Raw genomic sequence first — 19,252 nt, 5'->3', positions numbered from 1 at the left:
CGTGCCACAAGATTTTTAAACTTCATGTTAGATTGGGAGGTATAGGGAAAGGATGTAGATCACTGCACTCCCCACAAAATGTGCCAACTGCCTCTGTGATACTTCTTATCTCTCTACATTTTCTTTCTTAGAACCCCTAAGGGGAAAAACAATAAAGCAGCATTTTCATGAGCAAGACAAAAGCAAAATATTCCAGATATTGGAAATGTAAAAAAAACACAATATTGGAAGCACTCAGATCAGGCAGCATCCCTGGAGAGAAAGAAAAAGAGCAACTTTGATGCCATAGTAAAGAGGGGTGACCAACTACACTTCATATGCAGTCAAGAAAAGGTGCAAAAGGTTTGGTCTCTCAAACGTAAATCATTAGGATGGTATAATTATGTGTATATTTATTTGCACCAAAATTAATCTTTGTAATTGTTTGTTCCTTGAGTGCTTATGGCCACACTTCCCCCATACAACTTCCATATCCAGAGATGGCCCTCAAGCCAAAAAGTTAGCTGACAGATGTAGTGTGAAGCTCTCTATGTAATCCACACTGACAGAGTGTTTAATACAACAGTACAGTGGAGGCCATACTGTGTATTGAACCTGTTCAGTAGGAATGTTTGATGGCCAAAGGTAACCAGCATCTGACCCACAAGGTTGCAATGCTTCACTTTGGTTTCTCAGATTTGAGGGTGCTCAGTTTTGAGTCATGCAAAACACGGAATGCAGTAAATGCACCAGAATTAACTTTACAGGACAAAAAAATGTTCATTTATTCACCTTTTAGATATAGACTGTCACAGAAGTGAACACACCGCTCAACTCAAAACAACAGAGAAATAAGGGCTTCAAGTGCAATATTCTTGTGTCCTTATTCAGATAGATGGTTAAAACAAGGTTCCAGTTTGAGATGAGGCAGTCATTTTCCTGCCTGTTAAACCTGCTCCTTAAACACTGAGAATGTGAAAATGTAACTGAGAACAAATGAAAATCAATAGCAATGGCAGTATGAAGAGTAAACAAACAGGAAACCTGAATTCTGCAGCAGCTTTTCCCATGTGCGCCCCCCCACCCCCACCCCCACCCCAATCCCCCTCACTGATTCTCTCTCTATATCCAATGGTGACACTGGCTTAGAATGAACAGCACTCAGAGCTTGAGAGTGGGGTTCTGGGAAGACCAGTCCTCAAAATACGTTTCCTAACTCTTATTTACATGATCTGCTTACCATTCACCAAAGCTCTCTAACTGGAAGAATGGCAACATCCCAATACATCAATCGCTAACTGGCAAATGCTACACAATCCACTTCCTGGACCTACATAAATTTGTAGCCCAGGTGCAACTGTCACAGTGGGAAATGGGTATGTCCATTTGCATGGTGAGTTTTGAGCACAAAGTTTGAGCAGGAAATTCCATGAAAGTGATTCTCAGGCACAGGTTCCCTGGCTCAGGAAGAAAACCCAGGTCTGTGATATAGATTTTCATCACATTTACTTCAATTACCGTACCGTTATTCAGAAGAAATTAAACCGGAAGTGACATTGGTGGTCTTGGTCAGACTCGCTCATACATTGAATTGCACTTCTCTCCAAATTCATGGACTCAGATTCAGTAAGGGCCCCATCCTTTGTCACTCTGCTCTCTGATTTTCGGAAGATTTTGCTCTTTGATGGCTTTTCAACTGGTTTGATGTTGGCAGATTTTGTAGCTGGAAGAAGTGAGAAAAGCAAATTGCTATTATGCCAATGTCCAGCTCATGACCCAATCATCCTCAATCCTACCAGTCGATCTCAGTGAATATCATAAACAATTTGCTCCCGACAGTTGGTCTCACAAAATCAAAACATACATTTAAACTCAATTATTAGTGCCCGCCCCAGCACAACACTGCTCACATTTCCCTCTCTCACTCTTTGCCCTTCCTGCTGGAGCTTTGATGACATCCCTAAACTGCACCTGAGTAGCTCCACTGACCTGCAAGCATCAATTTGAATTGTTTCTGCCACTCCTCCTCCATCTTTTTCCTGTAGTCTCCAAAAATGGACCTCATCACCTGCCGCTTCTTCACAAGTGGCGCTTTCTCACTGCGGAGGGTTCTCAGTGCACGAAGAGCCCCATCAGCTGCAATACAAAAAGCATCACGGTATTCATTCTCTGCGCTCACACACTGCCTATTCAACCCAACACAGTAAAGGGCCTGTGAGGCAGATGGTTATCTGACAAATCATTGGTCTAATTTGCACGCTGCTTTGGAGAACAAGGAGAGCAGAAAGAAATGAGGAACTGACTAAGCTAATGGATGCTGTGAGTACAACTGCTGTGTGTGTTGTTCTTTGATTGCAGTTTTGCATACTCAGCAGATTTGACAGCAGAGTTGAAGAAAGATTTAGAGTAAATAAAGTGAAACTGTTTCCAATGACCAAAGCACAATGTCCAGAGGGCACAATTTAAGGTGACTTGCAAAAAAAGGGGGTGACATGAGAAAAAACTTATTTATGCAATGAGTGGTTAGGTTTTGTAATGCATTGCCTGATAGGGTGATGGAAACAAATTCTATAATAACCATCAACAGGAAACTGGGTAAATACTTGAAGGAGAAGAAATTGCTGAAGAGTTCCTCTTTAAAATCTGGCGTGGACTTGATGGGCCAAGTGGCCTCCTTCTGAGTTGTATCATTGATTTATTGTATCTATCTTGTCTGTAACAGCCTGTACTGTTTGGATAACGTACATGATTTTGTTGGATACTGCACTCCTTACAGGGCAATTTATAGATGAAGAAAGGTTTGGGGAAAAGGCCACTGATGTACGTACAGAAGCTTTGAGAACACACCTTGTTTCTGTTTTGCTTTGTGAGTGCGCAGCCCAAGTTCGAGCTGCTCAATGCACCAGTCCAACTCCCGCTGCAGTTGCTCTTCTGAAGACTGAAAGAGAAAATATCAGCAAGTTACAGCAGCACATTGAGATCAGGTTGAGACATTCTAACAAGGAATACTCCAATAAGCATGTTCGTTATGACTTTGCTCCAAAAACTAGTAGTTTTTCAAAGTGGAGGCCTGTGACCAGCAGTGTGCCTCAAGGATCAGTGTTGGTCCCACTGTTATTTGTCATTTATATTAATGATTTGGATGAGAATATAGGAGGCATGGTTATTAAGTTTGCAGGTGACACCAAGATTGGTGGCATAGTGGACAGTGAAGAAAGTTATCTCCAATTGCAAAGGGATCTTGATCAATTGGGCCAGTGGGCTAACGAATGGCAGATGGAGTTTAATTTAGACAAATACAAGGTGATGCATTTTGGTAGACTGAACCAGGGCAGGACTTACTCAATTAATGGTAGGGCATTGGGGAGAGTTACAGAACAAAGAGATCTAGGGGCACATGTTCATAGCTCCTTGAAAGTGGAGTCACAGATGGACAGAGTGGTGGAGAGGGCATTCGGCATGCTTGGTTTCATTGGTCAGAACACTGAATACACGAGTTGGGACATCTTGTTGAAGTTGTACAAGACATTGGTAAGGCCACACTTTGAACACTGTGTGCAATTCTGGTCACCTTATTATAGAAAGGATATTATTAAACTAGAAAGAGTGCAGAAAAGATTTACTAGAATGCTACCAGGACTTGATGATTTGAGTTATAAGGAGACGCTGGATTGACTTGGTGTTTTTTGTCTGAAGCGTAGGAGGCTGAGGGATAATCTTATAGAGATCTATAAAATAATGAGGGGCACAGAACAGCTAGATAGTCAATATCTTTTCCCAAAAGTAGGTGAGAGTAAAACGAGAGGGCATAGGTATAAGGTGAGAGCGGAGAGATACAAAAGTGTCCAGAGGGGCAATATTTTCACACACAGTGGTGAGTGTCTGGGATAAGCTGACAGAGGTAGTAGTTCGGGGGGTACAATTTTGTCTTTTAAAAAGCATTTAGACAGTTATGTGGGTATGATGGGTATCGAGGGATATGGGCCAAATGCAGGCAATTGGGATTAGCTCAGGGGTTTTTAAAAAAAGGGCAGCATGGACAAGTTGGGCCAAAGAGCCTGTTTCCATGCTGTAAACCTCTATGACTTTATGACTATATGTAGATTATACTACTGTGTGACTGAGAAAGACATGAAAGTGCACCTTTCATCCACTGCACTGGTTTGGAATTACTGGTAGCCACTGCGTCATGCGCCACCCCCTCATTACAGCCTTGGCCCAAACAAGGTCAGAAGAGTTGATGTTAAGAGATGAGGTTGGAGCGACTCCCTTTGACATCAAGGCGACATTTGACCAAGTGAGGCGTCAAGGAGCTGAAGTCAATGGGAGTTGGGGGTGAAAACTTTCTACTGGTTGGGATCATATCTTGTTGTTGGATGTCAATCATCTCAGTCCCAGGACATCGCTGTAGGAGTTCCTCAGGGTAGTGCCTAGGTCTCAGCTACTTTAGATGCTTCAATGAGCCTTCATAAAGGTCAGAAGTGAGGATGTTTACTATGAATGAATACACATCATGCTCAGTATCAGAACTCCTCAGACTTGGGCTGATAAGTGGCAGGTAACATTCATGTCACATAAGTACCAGGTAATGACTATCAATAAAAAGAGAATTTAACTATCTTCCCTTGACATTTGGTGGCATTAACATTGCTGAATCCCCCATAATCAATACTCTGGGGTTACCACTGACCAGGAACTGAGCTGGACCAGCTACATAAATAATGCGGATATAAGAGCAGATCAGAGATTAGGGATTTTGTGGCAAATAACTCACCTCCTGACTTCCCAAAATCTGTTCACCATTTACAAGGCACAAGTCAGAAATGTGATCAAATTCTCTCCACTTGCTGGTTCAGCAAGGCTCAACAAAAAACTCAAAAGAAATTCAACACCGGCCATGACAAAGCGGCCCACTTGATCAGTACCCCATCACACTGTAAACATTTAAGTGTGTACCATACTCAAGATGCATCACAGCAACTCACTAAGCCTCCTCAGCCTTCCAAATCCACAACCTCTACCACCTAAAAACCAAAGAACAGCAAGCACATGGGAACCAGCAAGTTTCCTTCCAAGCCACATGTCACCTTAGCTTGGAACAATATCATTGTCCTTTACTATCACTGGATCAAATCCTAACAGTGCTGTTGGCATATCTGCACCACATGGACTGCAGCACTTCAGGAAGACAGTTCATTATCACATTTTCAAGGACAATAAGGGATGGGCAACAAATGCTGCCCTTGCCAATGACACCCACATCCTATGAAAGAGTGAATAAAAGCATATTTTACATTGTCCCATCAAGTACTCCCAGGGCAGATACAGCACAGAGTTAGACTCAGAAAAGTAAAAGCAAAATAATACGGATGCTGGAAATCTGAAATAAAGATAGAAAGTGCTGGAAAAACTCAGCTGATCAGGCAGCAGCTATGGAGAGAAACAGAGTTAATGTTTCAGATCTAAATGATGCTGCTACAGAACAAATGGATTGCCACAGGGATCAATGCTGGGACGTCAAATATTTAGGATCTATATTAATGACTTGAATGTACGATAGCCAAATTTGCTGATGACCTAAAGATAGGTAGAAAAGCAAGTTGTGAGGATACACACAAGTTTCTTCTCTGAGGGTTGTTAGTATTTGGCATTCTCTTCCAGACAGCAGTGAAGGCTGGGTCATTGAATATATTCAAGCCTAAATTAGACAGATTTTTGAATTGTAGCGAAATCAAGGGTTATAGGGAGTCAGGCAGGAAAATAAGAGTTATGTCACAGGCATGATCTTACTAAATGGTAGAGCAGGCACAAGGGCCAAATGACCCACTCTTGGCCCCTTTTTTAGTGGGATCGTAGCCATCAATCACTCCCAGGGAAGGTACAGCACAGGTTAGATACAGAATAAAGTTACCTCTACACCATACCATCAAATCAATCTGAACTCTATCCAAGAAGTGCCCTGTTATATTTCAATTTCTCACATCAAAATGGGAACACCTGCTGAGCAGGAGCTGTTTTATGGTGTGGGGGATTGTGATCTATAAAATAGCAGGCTGAGACCATGCTAAACTAATTTTCTAATCCGTTTGTTCAGCATGTGATTTCAACCTGGAAATCATAACATGCCTCCCTCCCCATAACAAGTCAAGAGTTGCAGGTTCCCAAATGGTTGCCCGTGTGTCCTTACCAGGCACTGTCCTTCTCTGTGAGCTGTGGAATTCCTCTCTCTCCCATCGCTCTCCCCACTTTGTCTCTCTACTCCTTTCACAGGTTCAGCTGTGCATTTACTGCTCCGTGATTTCCTTTTCTTTTTCTGAGAGGGCACGGAATCCACAAGCTGTTTAGCCTTTTGATGGCATAGTGGCATGGGATCTGCCTTTGCCTGCTCTACGCTCTGAACCACAGGCACAGGTTGTCTTATACACTGTCCCCGCTGCGGTTCAGTATCAGCCTCAGGGATTGCAAAATTAAATTTAAAATCAGACTCTTGGCTTTTAGCTTCTCTGAGGATTTTCAGCTGCTCCTCCTCTACAACCTGTTCAGAATCATTTACAGCATCACCATTGCCATCTTGTGGCTGCCTGTTGGAGTCAGTGGTGTCAAAATTCAGGCAGCCACAAGCTGGATGTGTTTCAGTGGAATCATCACTCAATCCCTTGGGTCCAGAGAAACTGCACTGAAAGTCACTGTGTGACTGGTCGAGGCCTCTGGTGCATCCCTCACGTGCTATGTGCCTACGGTCAGTAGAATCGACTTGTGGAATTGCTGCAACGAAAGGTTCGGGAGCTGTTGAAGTAAAAAACAACGGGTCATTCAACTACAAGGCATTTCATAAAGGAAAAGACCAACTTGTCCCTGAAACAATGCCGCATATATCCTGCATTTATTTTGAATTGTCTCCGAATCTCATTTTCAGGTAAATTACTCAATTTGTCTAATATATTTATTCTGAAATAGTTTTCCCACTTCCTGATTTATTCAAATCTGCCCTATGGTTAAACTCTCCAGCAGCTTGAACACTCCCTTGCTCTCTTGATGAATTTTCTCAATTCCTTTCAGTATTTTGAAAAGGAACAGTAGGTTTTTGGAATTCTCTTCCACAGAGAGTCAAAGGCCACAATCAGATCAGCCATGAACAAATTAAAAGGCAGAACAAGCTTGATGGACTAATGGCTACTTCTGCTTCTTCTGACATCAGGAAGATTTTGTTATTCAAGAAGAAACAACTTTGTTATTCAAGAAGAAACAACTTTGTTGTTTCCTCGATGAGGAAGTGGAGGGATGGGTTAGTAAGTTCGCCCATGACACAAAGGTCGGTGGTGTTGTGGGTGGTCTGGAAGGATGTCAGAAGTTGCAGCAGGACATAAATAGGATGCAAGACTGGGCGGAGAAGTGGCAGATGGACTTCAACGCGGATAAATGTGTAGTGGTCCATTTTGGCAGGACCAATGGGATGAACGAGTACACTATCAAGGGCAGGAGTCTTAGCAGTGTTGAAGAGCAGAAGGATCTTGGGGTCCGGGTCCACAGGACTCTTAAATCGGCCTCGCAGGTGGAGGATGTGGTCAGGAAGGCGTATGGTGTACTGGCCTTCATTAATCGAGGGATTGAGTTTAGGAGTCGGGAGGTAATGCTGCAACTTTATAGGACCCTTGTCAGACCCCACTTGGAGTACTGTGCGCAGTTCTGGTTGCCTCACTATAGGAAGGACGTGGAAGCTATTGAAAGGGTGCAGAGGAGATTTACAAGGATGTTGCCTGGATTGGGAGGCATGCCTTATGAAGATAGGTTGAGGGAGCTGGGACTCTTCTCCCTGGAGAGGCGTAGGTTGAGAGGCGACCTGATAGAGGTTTATAAAATGTTGAGAGGAATAGATAGGGTGGATTCTCAGAGGCTATTTCCCCGGGTTGAAATGGTCGCTATGAGAGGACACAGATTTAAGGTGCAGGGAAGCAAGTACAGAGGTGATGTTAGGGGTAAGTTTTTCACTCAGAGGGTGGTGAGTGAATGGAATCGGCTGCCGTCGGTGGTGGTGGAGGCGAACTCGCTGGGGTCTTTTAAAAGACTTCTGGATGAGTGTATGGGATTTAATGGGATTGGGGGTTATAGATAGGTCTATGGATTGGTGGATATTGATGTGATCGGCGCACCTTGTGGGCCGAAGGGCCTGTTTGTGCTGTAGTGTTCTATGTTCAACCCTGAGACACAGGCAACAGGGGGCATGAGGGCAAGGGGTAGAAAACAGTTTGCATGAGGGGCATCGGAGGAAGGAAAACAGTATGTAAGAAGGAATGTAGAGCATGCAAGGGGGCCGCGGGACGGTAAATGGCACATGCATGCCTGGAGAATGGCAGGGCATGCTGCAGTGCGAGGTCGGCTGGCTCAACAAAACACTCACATGTGCCGTGGCATGTTCCTTGACCGCAAAGTCTCATTGATCTCTTTCACTACATTCGAGACAGATAATCCAACACTAAAATGATTGTCCAAAGTTATAAGGATTGGATCTCCTCTGTCCCATATTGTATTGTTCACCTGCTGCAACATCATGCCAGATGTGTCCCCTCTGTCAGGGTAAATGCATGGAGTTATGGGAATAGGGCCTGGGTGAGATTGTGGTCTGTACAGACTCAATGGGCTGAATGGCCTTCTTCTGTATTGTAGGGATTCTATGGTTCTTTGATATTAATGTTTAATGGTAGGGTGAGTGGGTGATCAGTATCACACCCCATGAACAGGACCTGGTGCTGAAGTATTGGTAACTAAGCCTTCTTACCACTTACTGGCCCTGGGCTGTGGGCCAGGCCACACGCCTGACTACTTACCTTGTTCTGGTGACAATTTGAGCTGACAGATTCCAGTCTCCATCTGTTGGACACCCCAATCCAGCTCCTCCTGGATGGTCCTGTTGAGAGCCTGTAACAGAGAGAAAACTTTAGCAAACCAAGCTGTGGACAACAAATAGAATGGAGGAGAAGCTGTTCACCTCAAATCTCTCACACCAACCTAGCAACAGCTTAGCAGTGCCCATCGAACAGCTAGCAAGAGAGAGAGCCAGTCTCATGCTGATAAGCATTTGACTGTGATTGATCAAACTCATTTCACAAAGGATCATTACAGCCTTGTGAGATTTCCTCCCATCAGTCAGAGCTGGATATGACCTGGGGTCCTAGGTGAAATGCCTAACCCCCTGCAGTGCACAGTTCCCCATAGGAGGTCAGTATTGAGTCATGAATGTGTAACGTCAGAGATGAATCACATGGGGAGACTGTGGTGTAGTAGTAATGTCACTGGGCTGGTAATCCAGAGATTAGAACATAGAACATTACAGCACAGTACAGGCCCTTTGGCCCTCGATGTTGCGCCGACCAGTGGAACGAATCTAATGACCCTCTAACCTAAACTATTCCAATGCTATCCATACATCTATCCACTGACCATTTCAATGCCCTCCAAGTTGGCAAGTCCACAACTGCTGCAGGCAGGGCATTCCACGCCCTTACTACCCTCTGGATAAAGATCTTACTTCTGACATCCATCCTATAATTACCACCCCTCAGTTTAAAGCTATGTCCCCTCATGTTAGCCATCACCATCCGAGGAAAAAGGCTCTCACTGTCCACCCTTTCTAACCCTCTGATCATCTTCTATGCCTCAATTAGGTCACCTCTTAACCTTCTTCTCTCTAACGAAAATAACCTCAAGTCCCTCAGCTTTTCCTCATAAGACCGTCCCAGGCAACATCCTGGTAAACCTCCTCTGCATCCTTTCCAATGCTTCCACATCTTTCTTATGATGCGGCAACCAGAACTGTAAGCAATACTCCAAGTGCAGTCGCACCAGAGTTTTGTACAGTTGCAACATAATCTTACGGCTCCGAAATTCAATCCCTCTACCAATAAAAGCTAACACACCGTACGCCTCCTTAACAACCTTATCAACCTGGGTGCCAACTTTCAGGGATCTATGCACATGTAAACTGAGATCTCGCTGCTCGTCGACACTACTAAGAGTTCTTCCATTAGCCCTATATTTTGTACTCCTGTAACTCTTACCAAAGTGAATCACCTCACACTTTTCCGCATTAAACTACATTTGCCACCTTTCAGCCCAGCTCTGCAGCTTATCTATGTCCCTCTGCAAAGTGTAACATCCATCCTCACAGTCTACAACTCCTCCGACTTCGGTGTCGTCCACAAATTTACTAACCCATCCTTCTACACCCTGATCTAGGTCATTTATAAAACTGACAAACAGCAGTGGCCCCAAAACAGATCCCCGAGGCATACCACTAGTAACTGAACTCCAGGTTGAATATTTCCAATCAACCACCACTCTCTGTCTTCTATCAGCTAGCCAATTCCTGATCCAAACTACTAAATCACCCTCAATCCCATGCATCTGCATTTCCTGCAGTAGCATACCATGGGGAACCTTATCAAATGCTTTGCTAAAACCTATATACACCACATCAACTGCCTTACCCTTATCCACCTCTTTGGTCACCTTTTCAAAGAACTCGATAAGGTTTGTGAGGCACGACCTACCCTTCACAAAACCGTGTTGACTATCCCTAATCAATTTATTTCTCTCTAGATGATTATGAATTCTATCTCTTATAATTCTTTCCAAAACTTTGCCCACAACAGAAGTAAGGCTCACCCGTCTATAATTCCCAGGATGGTCTCTACTTCCCTTCTTGAACAAGGAGACAACATTTGCTATCCTCCAGTCTTCCAGCACTATACCTGTAGCCAGAATTAAAAACAGAATATACCTTGGAAAAAAGCTCAGGTCTGGTTGTATCAGTGCAAAAAGAAACAGGTTCACATGACTCACAGCTTCACAGCAGATCTCCTCTCCACAGCTTCCAACTTCACAATTCCCTAACTCTGCATGGCCCGCTTCTGCCTTCTTTCCAAAATCCACCAACAGGACTGCCCTGGTAGACCAATTGCTTCAGCCATTGACTCTTTGTCAAATCTCCCTCTCCTGAGCTACCCAGGCCTTCTGTTATGCTCTATCTCTCCCTTCAACAATATAAAACTCATCACATTTTTACCTCTCTTCAACCATGAAGTTGTCATACAGATTCAAAACATTAACTCTGTTTCTCTCTCAACTTATGCTGCCAGACCTGCTGAGTTTTTCCAGCATTTCCTGTTTTATTTCAGATTTCCAGCACCTGCAGTATTTTGCTTTTGCTTTAGTAGTCCAGAGATACAGACCAATGTCCTGGGTCATGATGGAATTTAAATTCAATTCATGAAATCTGGAATTGAAAGTGAGCTTCAGTAATGGTTATTAGATTAGTGAACATCCATCCATCAAATAAAGCAGCAGAAAACCTCTGACGATTCACAATAGTTTTATCACGATACAATACTTCAGCATGGACATGGGTCCTACTCTCCCTTCTGGATCCTCCCCCTCTCCAGACGCTCCCCTAACTGGGGAGAAGCCCGAAGCGCAAAGAAGAAAAATGACCAACTGATATGCAATAAGACCAGGAGAGGTAGAGAGAGCCATGAATAAGTGATTCCCAATGTGTCACTCACCTCCTCCATCAAAGTATCCAGAAGACCGTTGGCACTTTATCAGATCGGTGGTCAGCCTGGACACCTTCCCAGATCAATCAACGTCAGTGCCCTGAAGGGAAAGAAAAGACTCACTGTACAATTCCATTAGCTCTGTGCTCTCAGCGGTGAGTGACTCAGTGTTGTCACTAAGCTGTTGGTCAAGAATGGAAGAGTCAGTGTGGCATTTTGTTATTGTTTTTCTGCTCAGGATGATGTACTGTTCAAGTAAATACACAGCCCAGCAAATTTTTGTCATGACTGTAATTGTCAGCACTCAATACTAACCTCAGATCATCAAATCATGTCATTGGTCACATGGACATCCTCGAGGGCACTGGTTTAACAATTTTAAGACCAAGGACAGCCGACAGGAGGCAGCCAACCCTTCAATATGCAGCTCTGTGATCAGGAAAAATCAGAGAGGAGCGCGGTGCATCAGAGCGAGAAATCAGAGAGGAGGCACGGTGCATCACAGCGAGAAATCAGTTTTAAGTTTATTGATTAGTGTCACAAGTAGGCTTACATTAACACTGCAATAAAGTAATTATGAAAATCCCCTAGTGGCCACATTCTGGCATCTGCTCGGTTACATTGAGCATTACATTACATTAACATGGCCAATGAACCTAATCAGCACGTCTTTCAGACTGTGAGGGGAAACCAGAGCACCCAGAAGAAACCCATGCGAACTCCACACAGACAGTTACCCAAGTTGTGTGGTTGGAGATCAATCATTTCAGCTTCAGGATATCACTGCAAGAGTTCCTCAAGGAGTGTCCAACCATCTTCAGCTGCTTCACCAATGACCTTCCTTCCATCATAAGGTCAGAAGCGCGCATGTGCAGTCATCAGCGAACAAGTGTTCAGGCCATTCATGACTCCTCAGATACTGAAGCAGTTCATATCCAAATGCAGCTAAGACAATACTCAGGCTTGGGCTGACAAGTGACAAGTAGCAAATGTGCCACACAAGTGCCAGGCAATGACCATCTCCGACAATACAGGATCTAACCATAGCCCTTAACATTTAATGGCATTACCATCACTGAATCCTGTTGTAATGTAACCAATGGTAACATGCGGTGAGGGTCAGCTAACTAAATATAAATAAAAAGCAGATGGGAATGGTGGGGAGCTTGTATGGCCCAGGGTATGGCCTCAAGTGTTGGAGTAATGAAGTTTCTTTATTATTTACTTTCTGAAGTTAGCTCTTTTATTGCATGCTACTTAAGTATCCCTACTGCTGGATGAACAAATCCCCCACTATTAACACCCTGGGGGTTACCATTGACCAGAAACTGAAATGGGCTAACCACATAAATACTGTGGCTACCACAGCAAGTTAAAGGCTAGGAATCCTATAGTAAGTAACTCATGTCCTGACCCCGCTCAAAAGCCTGTCAACCATCGACAAGACGTAAGTCACGAGTGTAATGGAATACTCTCCACTTGCCTGGATGAGTGCAATTCCAACAACACTCAAGAAGCTCAATGCCATCCAGGACAAAGCAGCCCACTTGATTGCTACCTATTCCACATTTAAACCCTCCACCACCAAAGAACAGTGGCAGCTGTGTGTGCAATCTACAAGATGCACTGCAGGAATCTACCAAGATTCCTTAAGCAGCACCTTCCAAACCCACAACCATCTTGAAGGACAAGAGCAGCAGATACTTAGGAAAATCGCCACATGGACATTCCCTTCCAAGTCACTCACCATCTTTATCTGGAGCTATATCGCTATCCCTTCACTGTCACTGGGTCAATATCCTGGAATTCCCTCCTTAACAGTAATATGGATGTACCTACACCTCAGGGACTGAAGTTATTAAAGAAGGCACGTCACCAACACCTTCTGAAGTGCAAATATGGATAGACAATAAATGCTGATCTAGCCAGCGACCCCCCATATCCCGTAAAATGAATAAAAAATTAATTAACATTGGCCACAATTATTGCAGTATCTTTCTTAAAGATCCCCATTATTTCTTGCTTCATATGCCATCTTCTAGTGCAGCTGGAGGGAGCCTATAGGCCGCTTCTTTCCCTTGCTATTTCTTATCTCCACCCAAACTGATTCCTCCTCATGGTCCTCTGAGCCAAGGTAATTTCTCATGGCTACAATGAACTCATCCTTTATTAGCTGAGCCACCCTACCTCTTTTCCTTTCTGCCTTTCCTTCCAAAATGTCAAGTTTTTCTGAATATTCATTTCCCATTATATTAGCAAACAAGAAAGAGTGCAGAAAAGATTTATTAGGATGCTACTGGGACTTCATAGATCATAGCATCCTACAGTGCATAAAGAAGCCCTTTGGCCCATCGAGTCTGCACTGATCACAATCCCACTCAGGCCCTACACCCATATCCCTACATATTATACCCACTAATCCCTCTAACCTCCGCTACCCTGGACACTAAGGGGCAATTTCTTAGCATGGCCAATCAACGTAACCTGCACATCTTTGGACTGTGGGAGGAAACTGGAGCACCCGGAGGAAACCCATGCAGACACGAGGAGAACGTGCAAGCTCCACACAGAGTGACCCGAGCCGAGAATCGAACCCAGGACCCTGGAGCTGTGAAGCAGCAGTGCTAACCACTGTGCTACCATGCCGCCCTTTGATGGATTAAATTATAAGGAGAGGCTGAATAGACTGGGACTTTTTTCTCTGGAGTGTAGGAGGCTGAGGGGTTACCTTATAGAGGTCTATAAAATAATGAGGGGCTTAAAAAGGCAGGTAGTCAATATCTTTTCCCAAAGATTGGGGAATCTAAAATTAGAGGGCATAGGTTTAAGGTGAGAGGGGAGAGATACAAAAGTGTCCAAAGGAACAATTTTTTCACACAGAGGGTGGTGAGTGTCTGGAACAAGCTGCCAGAGGTAGTAATAGAGGCAGGCACAATTTTATCTTTTAAAAAGCATTTAGATAGTTACATGGGTAGAGAAGGATATGGTCTAAATGTGGGCAATTCCTCTTCAACCCTCCACAATTATTCAACTCTTTCCCTCTCTCCAACTTTCTCCCCCCTTCCCCAATTCTTCTCCAACTCTCTCCCCCCTTCCCCAATTCTTCTCCAACTCTCTCCCCCCTTCCCCAATTCTTCTCCAACTCTCTCCCCCCTTCCCCAATTCTTCTCCAACTCTCTCCCCCCTTCCCCAATTCTTCTCCAATTCTCTCCCCCCTTCCCCAATTCTTCTCCAATTCTCTCTCACCTCTGCTCTCACGCATGCACCACCGGAAGTTCTTTCGTGTCCAACGGTAAACCCTTCCTCCGGCCTGCGCCGGCGATAGACCACTTTCCGAGGAACACTGTGACGTACTTCCGGCAGCCGCCATGATTCCGGCCAAAGTAAATAAACAGAAAGGGAGAGCTGAGAACACTCTCTGATTAGTTCCAGCATTTTCTGATTTTATTTCAAATCTCCAGCGTTTGCTTTTGTTTTACTTCGGTATCATTCATCTAATTAGCTGCAGCTGGGAAACCAATATAAAATATTTAAATAAGGTCCTGCCGTTACATTTTGCAGAAGCTCCAAGGAGCGCTGTTATTGGGACATACAGCTTCAGAATTACTATCGTGGCCATTGACTACACTGTAAGCCAGAGTAATGCATGCCATGGTAAAATTAAATCAGGTAGGCCTCCGCCCAGCCCTACTTTAAACAAAAACAGAAAATGCTGGAAAATCTCAGCAGGTCTGATAGCACCTGTGGAGAGAGAATAGTTTACTTTGAAGAAAAACGGGCTTCTTACGCCCCTGAAAGACAGAGTAATTTATATTCCTCCAGCTAGGGTATTCTGCTGCGGGAAGCAACTTCAGCTCCGCAGTTAAAGAGATGGTGAGCGGGTGTTTCCTTGTAGAAGAAGTAATGTACGATCAGTTAATTAATGTATATTAACCCAGCTCAAAAAAGTGAGTAGTTGGGCATCTTTCAGTAGCTCTCATTACTGTTGGTGACATCCAGGTCAGTCATTTTTAGGTAATGACTTCAACTGCATCATTGATGTGGGCTGTGGACAAACTTAATTTGATTTGATTTGATTTACTATTGTCACATGTAGTAGTATATACCAAAAAGTATTGTTTCTTGTGCGCTGAACAGCCAAAGTATAACGTACATCGGGAGGGAAAGGAGTGTGCATAGATGTAGTGTTACAGTCATGGCTAGGGTGTAGAGAAAGATCAACTTAATGCAAGGTAGGTCCATTCAAATATCTGATGGCAGCAGAGATGAAATTGTTTTTGAGTCAGTTGGTATGTGATCTTGGACTTGGTATCTTTTTCCCAACGAAAAAGGTGAAAGAGAGTATGTTTGGGGTGCTTGACTTCCTTGATTATGCTGGCTGCTTTTCTGAGGCAGTGGGAAGTGTAGACAGTGGCTATGGATGGGTGGCTGGTTTGAGTGATGGATTGGGCTTTGTTCATGAACCTTTGTAGTTTATGATTTTGGACAGAGCAGGAGCCATATCAAGCTGTGATACAACCAGAAAGAATGCTTTCTATGGTGCATCTGTAGAAGATGGTGAGAGTTGTAGCAAATTTCTTTAGTCTCCTGAGAAAGTAGAGGCATTGGTGGGCTTTCTTAACTATAGCATCCACGTGGAGAGACAAGGAAAGATTGATGATCTTGACACTTAAAAATGTGAAGCTCTCAACCATTTCTACTTTGTCCCCATTGATGTCAACAGAGGCATGCCCTCCACTATGCTTCCTGAATTCAATGACAATCTCCTTTGTTTTGTTGACATTGAGGGAGAGATTATTGTCATTGCACAAGTTCACCAGATTTTCTCTTTCCTGTGCTGTGTCTCGTCATTGTTTGAGATCTGACCCACAATGGTGATGTCATCAGCAAACTTGAAAATTGAGTTGGAGGGGAATTTCGCCATGTAGTTAAAGGTGTATAAGGTGTATAATAAGGGGCTGAGGACACAACCTTGCAGAGTTCTGGTGTTGATGATGATCATGGAGGAGGTTTTGTTGCCTATCCTTACTAACTACTGTTTGTAGGCTAGGAAGTCTCCAACGTGGAGAACATACACATACAGACCTCTGATGGAAACAATGAATGATGCCAAGCTGCACAACTTCAGCAACACTGCAGAGGAAGTGCAGTGTAAACATACCTGGTCACAGCCAAATGGGTTCATCTATTCCAGGATAGACTTGGCCATTCGTGGTCAAATCCACTGACATCAGGCTTCTCTGACCACTGCCTCCTCCTGGCTGTCACTGCAGGAAGACCAGAGGGTTGGCCTGGGGACATGGAAATTAAACTTGAGTTTGCTTACCCCAGAAAGCATCTAGGAGCTAAAAGTAACTGCAAAGGTTGGACAACAACAAAACCACTCTTTGTCCCCAATGCTCTGGTGAAAGCCTATCAAGGCATATAAAGAGGTTCTTCATCCAAGTGTTCAGCAGATTAGAAACAAACATAGGGAAATGTCCCAACTCCAGAAAGCTTGCAGAATCTGCTCTGGCTGCAGCAGCCTGCAGCCACCACTTTCAACCATGTAGGCTGCAAGAACTTGCTGGGAAGCAAGTACAGAGGAGATGTTAGGGGTAAATTTTTCACTCAGAGGGTGGTGAGGAGTGGAATCAGCTGCCATCAGTGGTGGTAGAGGCGAACTCACTGGGGTCTTTTAAAAGACTTCTGGATGAGTATATGGGATTTAATGGGATTGGGAGTTACAGATAATTCTATGGCTTGGTAGGTATGGGTGTGATTGGTGCAACTTATGGGCCGAAGGGCCTGTTTGTGCTGTAGTGTTCTATGTTAACTTCACACCTGTTGGGACAGTTGCAAAGGACGAGGTTCCTCCAATTCTACCTTCTGGTCCCTGTACCTGCCTCACTCACAGTCTCTGATCAAATCAGGACTTAACCTAAGGAACTGCCTCCTGGTACAAAATGCTGGGTAACTTCCCCTTATTCTGATGCATCATAGTATCTGCAGTTCAGCCTTCAGCTCAATGAGTCTGAGTCAAAGCTTCTCAAACTGCAAACACTTGAGTTGACACTTCACTCTGAATCACCCTGGTTTCCAGGAATTCCTACAGTCCCCTCGAAATCAATTTTCAAGTTTGCTGATGACATTGCTGTTGTGGGTCAGATCTCAAACAATGACAAGACACAGCACAGGAAAAGGATAGAAAATCTGGTGAACTGGTGCAATGACAATAATCTCTCCCTCAATGTCAACAAAACAAAGGAGATTGTCATCAAATTTAGGAAGCATAGTGGAGGGCAAGACCCTGTTTACATCAATGGGGGCAAAGTAGAAATGGTCAAGAGCTTCACATTTTTAGGTGTCAAAGTCATCAACCTATCCTTGTCTTTCCACGTGGATGCTTTAGTTAAGAAAGCCCACCAATGCCTCTGCTTTCTCAGGAGACTAAAAAAATTTGTTACAACTCTCACCAATTTCTACAGATCCACCATAGAAAGCATTCTTTCTGGGCTTGATATGGCTCCTGCTCTGTCCAAAATCACAATAAACTACAAAGGGTCATGAACAAAGTCCAGTCCATCACTCGAACCAGCCACCCATCCAGGGGTACTGTCTACACTTCCCGCTGCCTCAGAAAAGCAGCCAGCATAATCAAGGAAGCCAAGTACCCCAGACATACTCTCTTTCACCTTCTTCCATTGGGAAAAAGATACAAAGTCCGAGATCACAACATAACACTGCCCTGCTATCTTTATATCATTAAACACTGCTACTCCCAAAAGCCTTTACTGCAAACAATAAAACCTTACAATTACAAATAAATTGTGTTTTGAAGATAAACAAAATATCCATCAATCAATCACTTATCCATTTTATTGTGTTGCCATTCTTCTTCCACCACTTCACTTGGTGCCACACTGAATTGGATATCTTTTCTAGGACATAATTACTGCCTCTAGGTTCTCTTTCCATGTGCTCTTCTAGATGCTGCTGACTGCCTCCAGGTCCTTTTTTCACCCACTCTTCTGGGTTGGCAGTTACTACCTACATCCTCCTTTAGATTGCCCCACAAATTGACACAGCATTCACCTTGCTTAACATAACAATCTCTAAATAAAAACGCTGAAAAATCTTATCCAAAATTTTATCCAACATAACAAACTGGTGGCTTAATGTAGTATCACTACAAGCAAAGAAACCACATTAGTATACTCCAGTTCCCTGGGAATAGCTCAATTTTAGACTGACAGCAACCAGGTCCAGCTTAGTGTGAGGCTGTGTGAAGGCTTCCCCAGGCCTGCTCTTGCCACATTACTGACAGAAATTCCTTCCACTTCTTTCATTTACTGCTTCTTCTCATCAGCCTCCTGGAGGATCATAGAATCCCTAGAGTGCAGTCATTTGGCTCAATGAGCCTGCACTGACAACAATCCTACTCAGGCCTTATTCCTGTAAACCCACATATTTACCCTGCTAATTTCCCTGACATTGAGACAATTTACCATAGCCAATCAACCTAACGCAGATGTCTTTGAATATTGAACAATATCTTGTGTGCTGAATGTCTCCTGCATAGTGGAACTGGCTAAAATAACTGCTTCAGCTCCTGAATTCACAGGTTCCCTCCCCTTCTCCTGAGATAGAACCTGATTGGGGAACAGTGAGAGAGGAAACCTGTAAATTGGGAGAGCTGAAGCAGCCAGCATGGGAGACAGAAAATGTGATTTGAAGGATCAGCT

At 43.9% G+C, this 19,252-nt stretch overlaps 1 protein-coding gene across 6 annotated transcripts; it reads right to left on the bottom strand.

Annotated features, from left to right (window-relative positions):
- Window positions 1–1,076: 1,076 nt before the first annotated feature.
- c18h8orf33 (chromosome 18 C8orf33 homolog) lies at window positions 1,077–14,813 on the bottom strand. 6 transcript variants are annotated; one of them, XM_080206682.1, is made up of 8 exons: window positions 14,775–14,810; window positions 11,844–11,957; window positions 11,538–11,709; window positions 8,805–8,895; window positions 6,167–6,765; window positions 2,827–2,917; window positions 1,969–2,115; window positions 1,077–1,702 (listed from the first exon to the last, which is right to left on the bottom strand). In XM_080206682.1, the coding sequence occupies exons 3-8, from the start codon at window positions 11,544–11,546 to the stop codon at window positions 1,509–1,511; spliced, it is 1,131 nt and encodes a 376-aa protein (XP_080062808.1). In that variant the 5' UTR covers window positions 11,547–11,709; window positions 11,844–11,957; window positions 14,775–14,810; the 3' UTR covers window positions 1,077–1,508. The 6 variants fall into 6 exon arrangements, with proteins under 6 accessions (XP_080062808.1, XP_080062810.1, XP_080062809.1 ...); XM_080206684.1 differs by lacking the exon at window positions 11,844–11,957 and having other exon boundaries at window positions 11,538–11,628; window positions 14,775–14,813; XM_080206683.1 differs by lacking the exon at window positions 11,844–11,957.
- Between the last annotated feature and the right edge of the window lie 4,439 nt (window positions 14,814–19,252).

This window comes from Carcharhinus amblyrhynchos, chromosome 18 (assembly GCF_965287045.1).
Source record: "Carcharhinus amblyrhynchos chromosome 18, sCarAmb.v2.hapA, whole genome shotgun sequence".
Classification (NCBI taxonomy): Eukaryota; Metazoa; Chordata; class Chondrichthyes; order Carcharhiniformes; family Carcharhinidae; genus Carcharhinus; species Carcharhinus amblyrhynchos.
The sequence above is the reverse complement of the archived record's forward strand: the minus strand, read 5'-3'. Positions and strand labels throughout refer to the sequence as shown.